General features: G+C 39.3%; 1 protein-coding gene across 2 annotated transcripts in view; it reads left to right on the top strand.

Moving 5' to 3' along the window:
• The first annotated feature begins 4,102 nt into the window (after positions 1-4,102).
• cadm2b (cell adhesion molecule 2b) overlaps positions 4,103-17,136 on the top strand; it is a 130,707-nt gene continuing 117,673 nt past the window's right edge. The window contains exon 1 of one of the 2 annotated variants that reach the window (XM_041046379.1): positions 4,103-4,249. In XM_041046379.1, coding sequence (XP_040902313.1) covers positions 4,189-4,249 — 61 coding nt within the window. In that variant the 5' untranslated portion in view covers positions 4,103-4,188. The remainder of the gene's footprint in view (positions 4,250-17,136) is intronic. The other variant, XM_041046380.1, reaches the window with a different exon arrangement.

Genomic DNA, 17,136 nt, shown 5'->3' with positions numbered 1-17,136 from the left:
TGGTCAGAAGAATAAGGCAAAGAGAAACACAAGGGGAAAAACCGGGTCGAAAAACACTAGAAAACACACGAGGAAAATACTGCTGGAACGCCACAAGGATGAAGACGAACTGGCAGGGAACAAAGGGGAAGACACGACTAAAATTCAAGAGGGGGTGGAGAGACAATGGGGAACAGGTGCAACACATTAGGGCGGGGCCAGGTAATCAAACAGGCGGGAAACACAGGAGGGCAGGAAGTAATTCTGAAACGAGACAGAGGTTAGAACAACAAAGTAAAACAGGGGCACACAAACTAGGATGACAAGCAGGAATGAAAGCCATAACCTGATTCAGGGGCTAGACATGACAAGTTATACATCATCAACAAATGACATGCTAACACTGCTGTATATTCTCTGGTAGAATATGATACATACATCTTTTACTTTTTTTTTTTTTAATAAATGTTGCATTAAATTGTGACTCAGGCTCATAATCATGAAAAAGTGCTGGAACCCAGCTCCATCCCTACTCAGCCAAATATGCCAGAAACCCTTTCAAAATAAAATAACTTACAACAGTGTGAGACAGGGGTGCTTGAAAAATGTGTTTGATGAAAAATGAGATTAAATGTTGTAATCTGAATGACAACGTGCATTTTTAATTTAATACAAAGAGAATGAGGGCTGGCTAGGCTTTCACGGTAATAGTCTTTGTAATCTTAGTGTAAAACACAATGTGTGATGTGTAACATTACATGTGTAATACTCCCTCAAGGTAAGAACCAAACTGAAATGCTTAGGTGAGTGATACTTTTAATTGAATCTTATGAATTAATTAATTAATTAAGAGTGTTCTGGGAGCTCATTAACTAGTATGAAAACTGAACATTTTAATCCCAGCGCTTTGTCACAATATTTCTGAGTCATAACAACACACATGCATACTGGCAACCCATTGTTTAATGCAACATTTCAGTTATATGCACAACTCTTCTGTGACTTTTATACATCTTGTTAAAAACCGGCAAATTTAAATGGACCTTTGTGAGGTTTAACTTTCCCAGTTCTGTGCTTGTTAAACCCCTTTGTTTTTTTATTGTCCAACCAAAGCCATTTTCCTATTTGAACCTGTTATTGTTCAACTGAGATAGTTTAAGATTTGCCTTTGCTTCACCTGACAAGGAAACGGTATGAATTGTAGATTTTGGAAGTCAACCAATGCTGGATTGTTGAGGCCAATAGCAGTATCAGTATTTAATAGTTCAGAGGTCAAATAACCATATCATTTGGTATTCATATTTTGACATAAAGAGGATAGACGTTTGTTTGTTTACTCCCTCAGATACCTTTAGATGTTCGTGGAACATCTGTACTGTAATTTCTTTGTTCTTTTTTGGCTCAAATATGCGCAGATACCAGTATATCTGTGACATACTGGTAACTGATTTGATATTGACCGCTGCATTACTGAATGTAGATTCAGATTTTATGTCAGCTTTTAAAGGTTGTATATTTTTTTAAAAACTTAAAAGATGCAGTTTTCTAAAGTTTTGCTTTTGTATCTTTTTTTTTTTTTTCAAACTACATGCAGAAGAACATACCAAGGTTATCAATTCAATGTGGGAGTCAAAGTCCTTAAGTTGTTAAGAGGCTCTTGTTTAGGTGTTGAAGCATTGTATGTTAACTTTGTAACACTAAAGCAAAATATTATCCAAAATTTATACTGATTTATTTTTGTTATCAGGATTATGTAGTGTAGTTCAGTATTTATTGCTTGAGTGACAAAAAGATTGATACAGCCCATGCCCTGATCCTTTGAGCAGCACCTCATCTCCCAAAATGGACCATTTATATAAAGCATTCAGCCTTCACGACTGCTGTCATTCAGGCCCATCCTGAAATGGATTGTGCACCAAGTGTGTCTGGATTAGTTGTTTTTCGATCAGTGAGAAGGATTAAACGTTATCAGTGACAGGTTAATGCATATTAATGTATTTCAGCTTAGCCTAAACTTTTGTCTTTTGCTTGGGTTTGATTCTCTCTTTGATTGTCGTACTTTGCAGGCTTGAACATATCATCTTGTGTTGGAATTTTCAGTGGAAACTCAGCATTGTCAATGAAATGTGAGGATCAAAACAGTATATAACAGATATAAAGCAGTTTTTATAATTGTATTGTGTGAGGGCATTCTCATGTGTAGCGAGTTACCTTGTTAAATGTGACAATGCACACAATTGGGCATTTTAAATGTTACAAAGCACAGAGGTAGTGTGCAGAGTCCCAGAGGTAAATGAGAAGGGGATCATGCTCCTCTGCATTACAGATCTATGTCAGCACCCTGTGCTTTTCTGCTGAACCCACATGGTCAATAAATTCTCACTCTTTAAAAGGTACATGAGTAGAATTCTACTCTCAAAGATCTAATGAAATGACGAGGAATTGACCTTCAGGACACATGGGATTGATTCTTTACCACCATCCTCATGGTAATTAGCTTTGTATAGTTCTGCTCTGAATTATAAGTGAGTTGTATAGAGAATGTATGTCACACAAGAACGCTCAGTCCTTCAAGGTTTACAGTTCAGAAAGGCAACAATGGTTCCACAGGGATTAGAGATGTGCATGGTTCCAAGTTAAAAGGCTTAAACGCAGCATCAGCATACAAAACTGAATGAGCACACATCTTAGGAAAAGGTCCCCATTTGAACCGTTCTGATTAAAAGCTGTAATGGATTAGAACATGCCGAAAAACGCTGCATTAATTTCTTGTTTGGCAATGAAAATTAGCGATCCAACTGATTGCTTGTTTAGATAATGAATGGTGGAGCTTCACATGTCATTTACATTTATTCCTACTGAGAGAAAAGCCAATGATTTAAAAGCCTGGAATATATTTTTAGTGCGACAGCTTTTTTTTTTCTCAGGTGGTATAGCCAGGTCAGCAATTTGATTTGAAGTGGGAGTGGCGTGGAAGGCCACTGTGCAAAATTGAACCAAATTCACCCGGCAGCATGTTAAACCATGTGTAAAATCCTCACGATGGGCTTAGAAAACGATCCCTGGCTGGAGCCGTTGCTTTCCCCCCACCTCTGTCTTTAGGGATGGTCACACTCATTTCTGTGCACCACTCATAGGAACCTTTGAAGGAAGAGGGATGTCTAGGAGCCCATTAACCTCTCCTGCGCCTGTGCACCAATTCCTGACACACACTCAGACACCAGGTCACAACCTCTGGGAAAGCAACTGTCTTTTCACACAACACGGGCAGGTCTTTCTTTTGTTACTGCACACTGTTCTTTTTATTGCATTTCCCGGATTCCAAGAAAGACGATTGGTGCCTGCTGCAAAATTTTCCAAGTGATAATAAGTGTCGATTTTGCAGTGACACTTATTTGGAGTTGTCTAGTGTTGACTGCAGGCTTGTGTTTGTCTGTTCATGAAGCTGTTATGGCTCCGGGGCGGCTGTTCAAAACTGTTTAAAAGTGTTAAATTAACTCTGCTAGCTGTGGGCATATTTTAATACATTAAATCTCTGCCATGGTGGTTTTTGCACTCTCACAGTTAAGACATACACTGACAATAAACATGGAGTATAGAGAGCATCATCATGACCTCCTTAAAGAGCCTTGGGGGGGTTGGGGTGCTGTGGTGCCATAGACTGTATAATAAAAGTGTGGTGCCCAACACTGGCTCCTTTTGACCTCATGTTTTATGATATTTTTATGCTGGGCCTAAACTATCTCTATATTAAAGCAGAAATCCATTGTGTGGAAATGGATATTAGAAAGTAGCCCATATGCCAGACGGTGTAATTGTTTTGACAGTTTACCAGAGATCAGAACTATTTCTAGGTGTTCTCCATTGGTGAAGCGTCTTCATTAGTCAAAAGGCGTGGGCGGGACTCTTGCTCTCTGCAGCAAGTCAAAGAGAAAGGCAATAAAGGGAGGCAGGAGCTGCACTTTGCCGACGAGCATCTCTGCCGTCCTGCTTCACTACAGTAATCACTGCCCCCGGATCTGCGAAAATACACAGGGACTTCTCTGGAAAAGGCAGAGTTCATCCATGTAACTCCGGTCAGCCCGAAACTGCGCCGTTTACCTGGATAAGTCCATCCCGACGAGAAGAGAGAGAGAGAAAGACAGAAAAAGAGCCAGAGACTAACCGAGTGGAGTGTCGACGTAAAATTGTGAAGGAAAAGAGAAGAATATGATTGTCAAGCAGCACTTGATCTTTATCCTTTACAGCCTCTGTGCAGACGTCTTTAAAGGTGAGCGCTGGATGTTGCTGTACAGACGGGCGTGGTGTGCGGGGAGGTGGCGGCTGCGTTAAGAGTAAAGATCAAATGTGATCATGTCACACGTGAGTTCGCGTGTTCAATGCAAAGAGAGTTGATTTTCCTTCAAAATGATAGTGTGTGCGTGCGTGCGTGTGTGTGCGCGCAGCAGTTCTGGCCGGAGGACCGCTGCCGTTATCTGCTGTCAGAGCCGACTGTGCTGGAATGCCTGGAAGTTGAATTGTGCGGCGCAATGAAAAGCAGAATGCGGCTGCACAAGTTTTTGTATCGGATACAACTTGGATGTTGCCCTCCCTTTGGTATTAAGTGACAGATAAGACACAAGGCTGCAGATGAGTCGCCTGTAGTCGCCTCCCGTGTGTCTGTTCGTCCAGTTACGTCCCCCGAAGCTGACACCGGGATGCACGAAAGGTTACAGCAGCTGGTGCCGTGCGTCTTGTTTGTTGTGAGTGCGGTGTCATTGGATGGATCATTTTAAGTCATGCTGTCGGGTCTCTTTGGGGCATTTTAAGTAATTTCACGCGTGACTTTAGATCAGTAATTTTGCAGAGGTGACAAGAAGTCTTCGAAACGGCAGTGACTGCGTTTGAATTGAGCTTTTGTCTCCAGTACGGCCAGTTAGCGCACTGGGTTTAAGTGCAGGCGGAATAGTGTGTTATGTGCGTTATATGCGTCCAAGAGGGTCCCTTTGCATTACTGACCGCGCAAGCCATGTAGTCGCTCATTCAAAGTTAGGCTGCAGGGATCAGACGCAGGTAAGGCATGTATGCCTGTGTATGTGATGCCTTCCTGCAGCCAGGCATCAGTGTCTCCTCATGGCTCCCTCAACTCCCCACAGACCGTCCCGCTCTTGGACATGCTTGCGCAGCCACCGCCCTGTAGGCGACCAGTGCGCAGACACATAACGCTTACGGGCGGGGGGAGCAAAAAATAAAAAAAATCCCACCGACCCCAACTTAATAAGATTTTGTCCCACAAGACACCAGAAGGAAGATTTTTTGAGACACTGCTGATTCAGTACACTGTAGTGAGGAAATAATAGGAGAGCCAGCGGCCTATCAGTGATCATTCCTGTAGAGATAATAATTCGGACTTTGTCTGCACTATTTCTGTTTTAGGGCCAACACAAACTATTGAATCAGTAGGAAACCTTTAAGTCAGAGTCTCTTATATGGCTGCTCATGTATAATTTTCACATTGTATTACCACATCCAAAATCAGCCCTCAAATATCTCCTATTTCAGCCTCCGCTTTAGTCAGGAACATCACCACTGGCCACATGTCAAATATTTTTAGCCTAAGTGTGAGGGCTCTAGAAAATACAGCCCGGAGCTCAGTTTAACTCAAATGTTAGGCAGCTTAATTGTGGTAAATCTTATCAGGCTGACTTCTAAATTTCTATTTAAGTTATAGAATTTTTTTTTTTGTGTGTGTTGATGTCTGTTGCTTTTAGCGGTCTTTCCTTTCCTTTCGTTTCCATGCCACACATTTGTTTCATTTCACTGAGCTGCCCAACTTGAGATGCCATCATCATGGTGTAAATCCAGCTGTGACCTGATGATACATCCAGCCACATCCACCTCGCATCGTGCCCCCTCAAGCTGTGGCCCCTGTGGAGTGGATCATGGTCAGGGTTAAATATCCATGCATGATTTTGAATGTTTTATGGTTCTTTAGCTCCAAACTGTGTCACATAACTTCTAAACTTAAGGCATTCTTTGGAAAGAAAACCATATCTTTTTAGAATATGTGAAACCATCCAGACAGCCGTTAGTGTCAGTCCATGTCAGTATCGTATGAAAATGAACTTGCAGATACATTGCTTATGTTTTGATGTCTCCTGGTACTGTGAGCAGGGACCACTGTGAAAACCTTTTGATGGAGCATTCAAAGATACTTTGTCATTTCGAATATGAGAAATGGCTGTTAGTAAGAGTTATATTCATTGGCTATGTTGTATAAGTAAAGCCATACACAGCAAAAAGTAAAAACTAACAATGTTAAAGAGGATGTTGACGTGAATTTTGTGGCATCTCGTATTAAGCTTTTGTTGTTTGTTGTTTTCCAAACAGTCACTGCTTGCAGAGCATTACCACGCATGTAGGTGTGAGCCTGCCTCGATGTTCCATTTCAGTTTCATCTAGGCAGAGGTTTAATTCCTCAGAATAATTAATAAAATGTTTAAGAAATTGTGTATATTTAGATTATGGCAGGTTTAAATGGTTTATGCTTACATTGGACAACATAGTTCACGGGTGAGCTCAACTAATCACTTCACCCTCTTTTAGAGAACATTGTACATCATTGCATTATATTGCTGTTCCAATATTTTTCAGAACCAGAGAGCAACTGTGATCAAAATGATGCATTTCCTGTTCCGGAGTCCCTCTGTAAATACTGTAAGATGAACATTTGAGCAAGAGCTCAAAACGTGCTAGGACAAGCGTATGATTTTGCTTTAAAACTATTAGCATCATTCTCTAACACAACAGTGGTAACAGTATTTTGAATAAAAATGGACAGCAGAAAGCTGGCCCCTTTTGGAACAGATCTGGGTCCATGACATCCTGCCAGAGAGAACAGGGCACATAGAGTTTTATCATCTTGCCCAAGAGCTCTGCTAAGATAGTGCCCACTTCAAAGGCTACTTTAAATATTTATGCTATGTGGCTTAACTTTAGACACATTAACTAGGGGCGCCCAGGGCAGTGCCCCACAAGTCTGTGTCTAATAAACTAAACCACTTACCTTGGAGAAGACGTGAGCAGTCAAACTGTGAATGAAACAAATAAAAGCAGAAAGCACTCATAGATCACGCATCTCCAACAAGTCTGCACGATCCTCCAAATCTGTTATTTTAATGGCCAGAAATTTTTAATCTGCACTGGGATCAAGGTCTGCTGCTAAATACACAGAGGTGGGCAATTATTAGATGCATGCACCAGGCTTTTTTTTCTTTCTTTTTTTTATTCAAGGAAGAGCAGTAGTTTGTGGCAAATATTCAAAGAATTCTCGATCTTGCAGTGTTAACAAGTCCTTTTATAAACTGCTGATGTGCATCCAGATCCTGAGCACTAAGCCGTGGCTTAACCTTTCAACAAATTTCATTAAAATCTGCACAAGGTTTTTGAGATATCACGTTGGCTAGCAGACAAACAAACCAACAAATGAGACTGAAAACATAACCTCTTCTGTAGGTAATAAGGTGCATTCATCTGCTGTGTGATCACAGCCCAATCGACAGTTAAATTGCAGTGCGCCACATCACACACTGCAGTGATATTGTAGTCAAGACTTCAGCCTCAGCAGTTTTGTTCATGCTCCATAATGCTGAGAATCGTTTCATGCAGGCTCATCCTTCTTAGAACAACCACATTATAGTATTTTGCTTAAATGCATTGCACTCTTATCTGTAACTGTAGCCTATGGAGTGCTACACTGCCTAAATGTTTAATATGCTGTAGTGACAGAATAGATTAATTCTTATGTAGAGTTACTGTGTGTCTATTGTCCCCGCTCTATTGCGTGTCCTGCCTTGTGCTCCTGCTCTGACTCCTGTTGTCCCCTAGGTGCACCAGTGGGAACTTGTGTCACTCTGTGAGATGTTGGTTCATCACAACATATTTCACCAAAGGCAGCTGATGCACGACACCTGACAGACTTGTCAGAGCCAGTTAACAGGTAAAGTGTCAGGCAGGGTAGTAATGCTGATTAGCCATGTGGTGCAGCTATACTTAGTTGTTTCGCAGACCTGCAGGCTGGTTGTGTCAGAGCTGTAAGTTTTATGATGTGCACGTTGCTTTGTTGGCCGTAGCTCCTCTGGTTTGGTCTAACATTCTTTCTACTCAAGTGTTTCATCACTTTTCTTCTTACAGAGCCCAGAAAGCTCCCATACCGCCAAGGGAACTTTTCTTTTGTTTGAGCTTGGAGCCTTTCATCATTTCTTATCTCGTCAGACATTTTGGCAAGTACAACCTGCAGGTGACATTTGAGCATTGGTGTGTGTTTGACCATAACGTGTGGGGGCAGTAATGAAGGCAAAGCAGAGAATAAATGAAAGTGGCTCTCTCTCTTTTTTTTTTCTCTAGTATTTAATCTGGTATCAAAACCACAGACGTCAAAGCTACAGACAAAAAGAGACAAGGAGGTTAAGAATGAATAATTCCCTCATAATGTAAATGGAGAATTTCTTCCCTGATTAAGGAGGGAATTGAGGCTAATCATTAAAAATGCAAAAGTGTCTTGTACAACGTTTGATATTACTTATAAATATTGGCCTAAGAGAAGACCCCTACTGTGAATGATTTGAAATGGTGTATTAAATATACTATATATACTTTGGATAATGACTTGTTATCCAAAGTTTATAGAGTAGTTAAAACTGAAAAGTTACATCACAAATACATATCATTAATCATCATAAACATATCAGAACATTTCTAATCATGTAACACTACATTTGACAAACCACTGAACAGACTGTTGATACTTAGGACCATATACAGTTTCCAAGATAATATTGATGCACTGATACACATACACTGATGTACTGGAATTCCAAACCAAAACTCCTTCAAAAATAAGTATTGTGCATAATCATGTTATGCACAATACATGCATGCATATTAATGCATACATTACATATTATAAAATGCTTTGCATTATTTAAATGTTTTCATTTGCATTCATCAAGATGGAAATTTGCGCAAATAAGCAAAATAAACTGAATGTATTTGAATTTGATTATGGTCTGTATGCATATAGTTAGGACTCTGCATATCATGTGATAGTATCCAGTCAGCTTGCACCAGAAATATTCAATATGAACTGAGACAAAACAGAATAGAAATTCAGAAGATCAGGATTATAACAGAGTATTGAAGTGTCTCATTTTAGCTTTTATATGTAGCCTACAGTTGCCTGGGACAGAAACCATGTGGCCTATTACAGATTTCACTGAGGAGGTACCATATCTACCCTTAAAATGCTTGATTCCAGCAGCAGCTTTCACAAAGCTCAAAGAGTGGACATAGATGTGAATAACTGTCCTATCTGCAGAGTCGATTTGTCATTTTGAGTGTACTATAGGATGGCAGTTGGTGCACCACTTCTGAATTCTTTTATGTGAAAATGGAGTTCTGTTTCAGCTTGGATCTGGGTGTATTGAAAATCTCTTGAAATGAATACATATTGGACCCAAGTTAAAGTGAACCCCAAAATGTCACATATTGTGAGACATGGAGAGCCTGTGAGATGTATGCATGGGCGCATCTCCTGTGGGTTGGAATAATCAGGCATAAGGAATAAGCTGGGTGAGCTGAAGGCAAGGTATGGCAGTGGAAGGTGGTTTACATTCAAGGATACCCATTTCCCCACTGCTGAGGGTTAGCTTATCCCTGCAGAACGTCTCCCGGCTGCCAAGTGCTGGCTCTGGAGCTGTGCTGTGTACTACTGCAAATGAATAATCCAGTAAAGGGGACAAATGTGCTCCAAAAGAGCCACTGCTGCCCTGCTTGCTTTTTGTTGACAGATATACATCTGTAGGGATAAGCCTCAAGCCAGAGGCAAATGTGCTCAGACAAGTGGGGAACGGGCTTAAAGATTAGCTGCTTGCTGCCCCAACTACACCGCATGCTGTCAGTCTCCCTTCGCCATGCTCTTTGTCACAGTGCTTTCACACGCTATGCCCCTCTCTAACTGGGTATATGCTTGGTAATGAAGCTGATAGACCGTAAGGGCAATTACACGATTAAAGATTATTTTGACCCATATTTGAGTGAAAGAGGTTAAGAGATTTTTCTACTTGCCAAGAAGCCTGTCTCAAGATACTCATGATAAGTTTAATGCCACAATTGGTCACGCTGAAAAGTGGTTAAAGCAGTGCTTACATCAATCTCAGGCTCCTGAAGAGGCACCTGTGTTCTCACATCGTAAAGGGGAAATCCACCATAAAAACTGAATTTGCATGTACTTGTATGATCTAAGACAGTTATCAACAGAGTCCGTATTTTTAAACATGAATGGTTCACTGCCGAACCTGAAACCTAGAGCCAAGTGTTTAATTTGTCATGTCATCCAATAGCAGTAGCTCTGCTATAGAGAACACAGGGAAAGCTGCTCTATGTGTTGACTTTTATACCTTTGGGAGAATGACTTCATAGTTGGGGTAGGATTTTATATTATCATTTGCAACCATATTGATCCAAACCCCCAGAGAATGGAAGCTGATTGTTAGAGTAAAATAATTGGAGAGTTGTAATGCAGGGAAGAACATGTATTTCAGAACACTGCAGAGTAGAATCTTATGTTGCATCTTTAGTGAACCACAACTAAAACATATGGGAGAAAAAGGGACCAAAAAAAAAATCTAGTGCCCAAGTTAATAAATCCGGACACTCTAAAATAATATACATTATTTTACTATTATGAATAAGTATAGTTTAATACTGACAAAATAATATTTTGGTCTCCCCTAATAAATAATATGTATTTGCTTGCCTGCTTGGGTAAATTAGCAGCAGCTCCTCATTGAATTTGTTTGTCATTATGCACCAAACTGACATTCAAACCTGGCACTTCTTGTCATTGAGGATTATAAATGACAAAGATTTACTTTCTGTTAACCCTGCAAACATATTAGTGAATTATTGCAGCCATTACTCAATTTTCTTACAATACAGCCCAATGTATTTGTCAAACAAATAGTAGAAATGGAAAATGAATAAGTACTTTTTCAGAACTAAAGCTTGAAAATGATTGTACTGAGCCTCATAGACTGTATTTACAATATTCAATTTAAAACAACGGGATGTCCAGAACGTACCTTGTTTGCTAAAATCTGATGTGTTAGATCTCTTAATGCTGCAGAATATTCATTATTTTTGTGATAAATGTAATATGTAGTCAACCACTGAAGGGCTAAAGGCCTTCAGAATGAAACAATAGACAATAAGGTTGCAGTAGAATTGATCCAACTTGGATATGCACTGTGCACACGTTAAAAAAATCTAAAAACTGGATCAAGCCTTATTCGAATGGAATCCGCAGAGAATGGAATAAAGAACGGTTCTCATTGAAGTTTTGATGAATGAGATTCAGCTGTGCTGTTGGAAAGGTGGTAGGCGTCTGTTCTGTGAGAGGTTTATGCATTCCCTACATTTCGGTATTGTGCCCGAAATGAAGCCTATACTTCATTTTATGCCCGTTTGCAGTGTTGACCTTTACCAATCTCTCTTGGCCCTCATCTCTGTTGAAGTGGGCTTTGTGCCCGACTATGGATGAGCCTCTGAATCTCATTTAGCCTGTGTGATGATCTTCCTTTTCTCCTCTTGCTGCAGTCTACATGAACAAAGTTAATATTTTTTGTCCAGAAATGACAGCTATACACTGTTCCATGACCTAGCGGGCATGTAATCTGTTTTGGTCTCTTTCTTGATGTTGTATCACCTAGAAGTTATGTCACCTTTGTTTTTTGTTGTAAGTTTAAAAGCTTTTCTGATTAATATCACAGAAGTGGAAGACATTGTCACAAAAGCAGTGCTCATTCTGCTAAGAAAACACTTAATTTGTTTTATGCAATTGAGAGAGATGCTGAGTGCACACTATAAACTGTGAAATATCGGGAGCATCATTATGTGGTTGCCGTAATAGATGTCCTTTCCTGCTTCTGCTGTGCATGTTTGGGAGGCTTCCAAAAAGAGTGATTGACTGTCTGAGGTATCACACTGCAACCAAACACCTGGCAGCCTGACCTGAAGTGACCGTGCTTGTTTTGAGTTATGTCAGGGTCTTCTGCCAATGCACAAACAAAGCTGCAATCAGGACAACAAACTGGGGAGCCTTTGTTTCGTGTTGTATAGATTTTATTCATAAATGGCGATTGATATGTACATTACGGTTTCATTTGTGCAAAGCGTCAGTACTAAGGAGCAGAGGACCTCACTGAGCAGGCAGCTGTTCTCAAGCTTTGGAAAAATACACAGAATTCAGAGGTGGCAGCATCATGAAGAGCTAAGTGCAACTGCTTTAAAATTTAAGTAATTGCTGAGATGATATTAGTTTCTAAGTTGTAATGTCTTTAAATATCAGTTTATCGTGATATGAACTAATATGACTAATTAGTTCTGCTCTTATTTTAATTGTAAGCACCTTGCTTCCTCGCATCTTGTGAAAAAGGATTTTCTCTGGACATTGCAAAGTGTAGACCTACGTTTCCAATATACAGTGGCTTCAAAGAGTATTAAGACTGCTTCACTTTTTGAACACCTTATTATGGTGTGGATTTTATTGCGAATGGATAAAATTACCATTTTGCCCATCAGTCTACATTCAGTAACCCACAATGACAAAGTGAAAACATGTTTTTAGAAATGTTTGCAAATTTGTTAAAAATCTCTCATTTACAAAAGCATTCATACCCTTAATTCAGTACTTTGTAGAAGCCCCTTCCAATCTGGCAAAGCTTGAGAGAATCTGCCAGGAATAATGGGATAAACTGCCCAAATCCAGGTGTGCAGAGCTTTTAGAGGCTTACCCAAGAAGACTTGAAGCCGTAATAGCTGCCAAAGGGGCTTCTACAAAGTGCTGAATTAAAGGTTTGATTACTGTTGTAAATGACAGATTTCAGTTTTTGATTTTTAATAAATTTGAAAACATTTCTAAAAACATGTTTTTACCTTGTCATTATGGGTTATTGAATCTAGGTTGATGAGCAAAAATGGCAATTTTATCAATTTAAAATTAAAATCTCTGAAGCAATGAAATGTGCAAAAAGTGAAGCGGTCTGAATACTTTCTGAAGCCACTGTATTTCAAATACAAGCAATACAGCAGATGTAAGAGCACTTGAAATGATCTACTTTCATCTACTTTGAGGTTTTAAATGTTTCAGTTTTTATGCACCAATACAGAAATTCCATTGGCCTCACACAGTCAGTAGGATTTTGTATCACTGGGTTGCTGTGCTCATAGCGTCCCTTCAGTCGAGCAGTCAGGCTGGACATCTGAGCTCCAGATAAAGGAGACTCTGTTGCACTATCTTTGGAAATTTGATAGCTTGCTGGAATAAGTCATGCATTTTCATAGACTTGTAAGCACCAAATCATGGCAAATGTAGTTATTTATTCCAAGGTAGTGTTTTGTATTTTATGGCTATATGTTATGTTGATATGGTTTGTGCACAATAATACAAAATTAAAGACCCTGAAAAATAAAAACAGTGAATCGACCAACCTGCGAAGAACAGGTTGTTGACTTGTGAGAAAAGCTTGTAACTATTTGTCAGGGCACAAATAAAAAGCATTTATGTCCTCAGCTCGCTGAATTCCTCTTGGGTTCTTGAGGAGGTGTAGACGATCCCAGCATACATTTGGCAGAATGCAGGCAGGTGTACCTGGCAGGTCACCTGTCCATCACAGAGGCCATCGTACACAGAAGAAAACATTCATGTCATAAGGCGATTTAGTGTCTCCAGTCCATTCTAGACTTTTATGTCTCTAAATTTCTGAGGAGAACCATAGGAACTTGGGGAAAACATGCCAACTTAAAGAGCACACACTGTAAAACTTAACAAAGACGGTGCTAATTAAAAATGTCTTAAAGTCTGGCAGTGTTTCGGAGTATTTCATGACATCTTCCCATGTGCTTTTGGTTTTTATCTGCTCCCCAGTGTTGTTATCACTGCAATATAAGTAAAGTGCCTGAGAGCATTCTGAAAAAATTGCACCAGTCCAACCTGTTTATTTCCTTACAGCAATTAAATTTGACAATTTTATTGAGCAAACTTGCTTGTAGTTATCAGTAGATTAATCCCCACTGCATACACTGTCTGAAGGCAGTACAACAGGCAACTGAGTCTCTGCGTCACATCACAGCCGCATTATAGAACCAGCTCCTGACAGTTTTCAAGAAAAGATCACTGCTGCATCCATGAGTAATGTTTTACATTGAATTATTATTGGTGTTAGGACAAAAACAAACAAACAAAGAACAACAACAACTACACATGAAACATGGCTACTTTCCAGATTGTGTCAGTGCTGCTATTTGTGGTGGCCGCATATATTATAGTACATGGCTGGACTAAAGCCTGTATTTCATAGACACATCCATATTATACCGTGTAGCTCATATATAATGACTGACAAAAGTCAATATGCACTGCACTGTGGTAGAGAGTAACAGTTTTAGATGAATCTGACCAGTGCATAATGTCCTCTATAATTGAAGTATACATACTGTACATAGTGTGCAGGTCAGTTATTCAGTCAATTGCATAGCCTTATACATATATCTGCTAATGTTTATACACGTCAGACTATTTAATTACATGTCGAGTTAAAGAGGCAGTTCACATCATTTCTCAAGGTTCTTAATATAAATATGACCAACAGTTTCACTGGCAAATGTTTTTTTTTTCATAACTAGTAAAGAAATTCTGTTTTATAGATGCTAGAGCAGAAATATTTAATATTCAGCTTCTGCTTCAATGTAACAGCTGGAAAATTATTTTGTTCTCCATCACCGTTTGAGTGAGATGCCATCCCAAAAACCCAACTTTGGAATAAAGACACAAAAAGCACAAACTTAAGCTCATGCATGTTTATACCCTTTTATTGACTTCCTCTTTAAAGGCTTCCCACGGGTCTATAAAGCTGGAGTGTAGATACTGAACGCAGGCATATTTGCAAGTGAAGGTGGGGGATAAAAGCATTGAAACTCATGTCCTCATAAAGAGGGATCAGCAGTCTGAACGGGAGCTGCATACCGATGCAAGAGATGCCAGTGCTCAGAGCCAGAGAGCATGCTTTGCAAAAAAAAAAAAAAAAAAGCCTTAAAGCTGCTAAGCTGAGAGCAAGACAAGGAAAGGAAGAGAAGGTGTGAAGCAGGAAGGCACACAAACTGTAAAAAGCAGAGGAGTGTCATAGTGTAATGCAAGATACATCTGCCATTTCCTTCACCTACTACAACTGAGAAACGTAAAAGAGGTTAATGCGATTTTAAAGTAAAGGTTAAACCATTACATGTAGGATAACACAGCAGACTCATCATTTCACAGATTTATCTCTGATTCAGTTGGTTTCGTGTGACTTTAAAATTGAGGAGGAAAATCTATTTTCCTTTCCAGATTTACGTGAGAAAAGAAAGCTTAGGATTTGTAAGGGAATGAAACATAAATCCAAGTTTCAGTGAGCTCCCTGTCTTCAGTGGAGCATTACAATTAGTAAAGACAGAGGTCTTCAAAGAGACCACATTACATTAGGACGTGCCTTTATGGAAAATGTTTCACCACCTGCTGACTGCAGCATGAGCGTGACATTCTGAGGGTGTGTTCACACACCGATCGAGGTGCGAGAAGTTTATTCTAACCCTCTGGCATTATTATTTCAGTTTGGTTTGTTTTGGCAGCCATGAACTTTGCCTCTCAACTCCAGAATGCATGCATGCAACAGCATGATATGTTGGAATTTTTAATCTCACACTTTTTCATTTCACTCATTGAACCGGATCAGAGTTGAAATTGAAATTACTTTTCATTATGTGCAAGGACTAACATGACACATTTTGTGTCTTCAGTAGAGTCAAGTATTAATCCATACCCATCTCATTATTGGCTCTTGATGGGGTAGGGAAGACACGTTAAACATTCATATTTGGCCAAGTACGATTTGGCTGAAACTCTGAAGCGAGGGAGGTGACCTTTCTTGAACATTGCAATGACGACACTAAAAATACATCTTTAATTATAGTAAATATAAGCACTATAAATAAGGAAAAAGGGTAGTGACATAAAGAAAATGTCTAGAGTCCTAAAGCCCACAGAAAACTGGAGATGTTGATCTCCTCACTAAGTCCACAAGGCTCAGCAGAGCTAAAGATTAGAATTAGAATCCAGTGGAGTCTGTTTTTAAGATCGCCATCTATAGGAGAAGGGTGTTTTTTCCCAATTCCCCAAAAGTTCACTGCAGCAGACCTGTGATTTGACTATAGTTGTGTCCACACAATTATAATTGAATTGAGTGAACTGAATCAGTCCCTATCTATAGGGAACATTCGGTCTGACAAACACAAATTATTCTACAGTTTAAACATATATATAAGACGTGTGGTGTACAGTTGGTAAGTGATTCATTGTGTTATTTTTTGCCAGAGTGTGGGTAAAAAAAAAAAAAAAAAAAGCTAACTTAGAGAACCATTTGGTGTTTGCGTTATTGGAACAGCAGAGACAACGTCCGTATGTGCAGGATAAAAATAACCTGCAGGAGGGCCAGGCAAGCGGGGAGACTTAACAAACTTTTCACTAATTTAGCTTTTATTGATCTATATTTCTTAAAAGAGAGAAGAGGTTGCAGACAGATTTCTGCAGTATTTTAGAATCATAATTATTATGATTATGATTGTGATTATGATTATCACCTGAAATGATAGAAAACTCTGCCGTATACTCCCCTGTGCAGTAGCCTTTACATAATGATACATAGATTTTACTGTGCACACTAAAACAAAGAATAGAAGGTACAAATGAGTTTGATTTATAATGGCCTCTGTAGTTAAAGTATACATGCTGTGCAGTTTGATTAATTCAATTAATTGCATGTTATCTCTGGCATATGTTTAGCATACCTGCTGATATTTAAACAAATGTTGAGCTTTTAAGTAAAAGCTTTGATTACTCTTAATGATAAAATTTATCATTAAGAGACTTTGCTGCATAATTGTCCAACAGGCAATTATCACCAATATGTCACAAGGTCTTTAATTTAAAACAGGGTTTCTGACCTTGTAGTCTGAATATCTGAATCAAACAACTCCAGGTGTACAAATTACTGTTGCAAATTACTTTTTTTTTTTTTTTTTAGTGCA

This window comes from Toxotes jaculatrix, chromosome 9 (genome assembly GCF_017976425.1).
Source record: "Toxotes jaculatrix isolate fToxJac2 chromosome 9, fToxJac2.pri, whole genome shotgun sequence".
Classification (NCBI taxonomy): domain Eukaryota; kingdom Metazoa; phylum Chordata; class Actinopteri; family Toxotidae; genus Toxotes; species Toxotes jaculatrix.
This window is presented reverse-complemented; position numbering and strand designations above follow the sequence as displayed.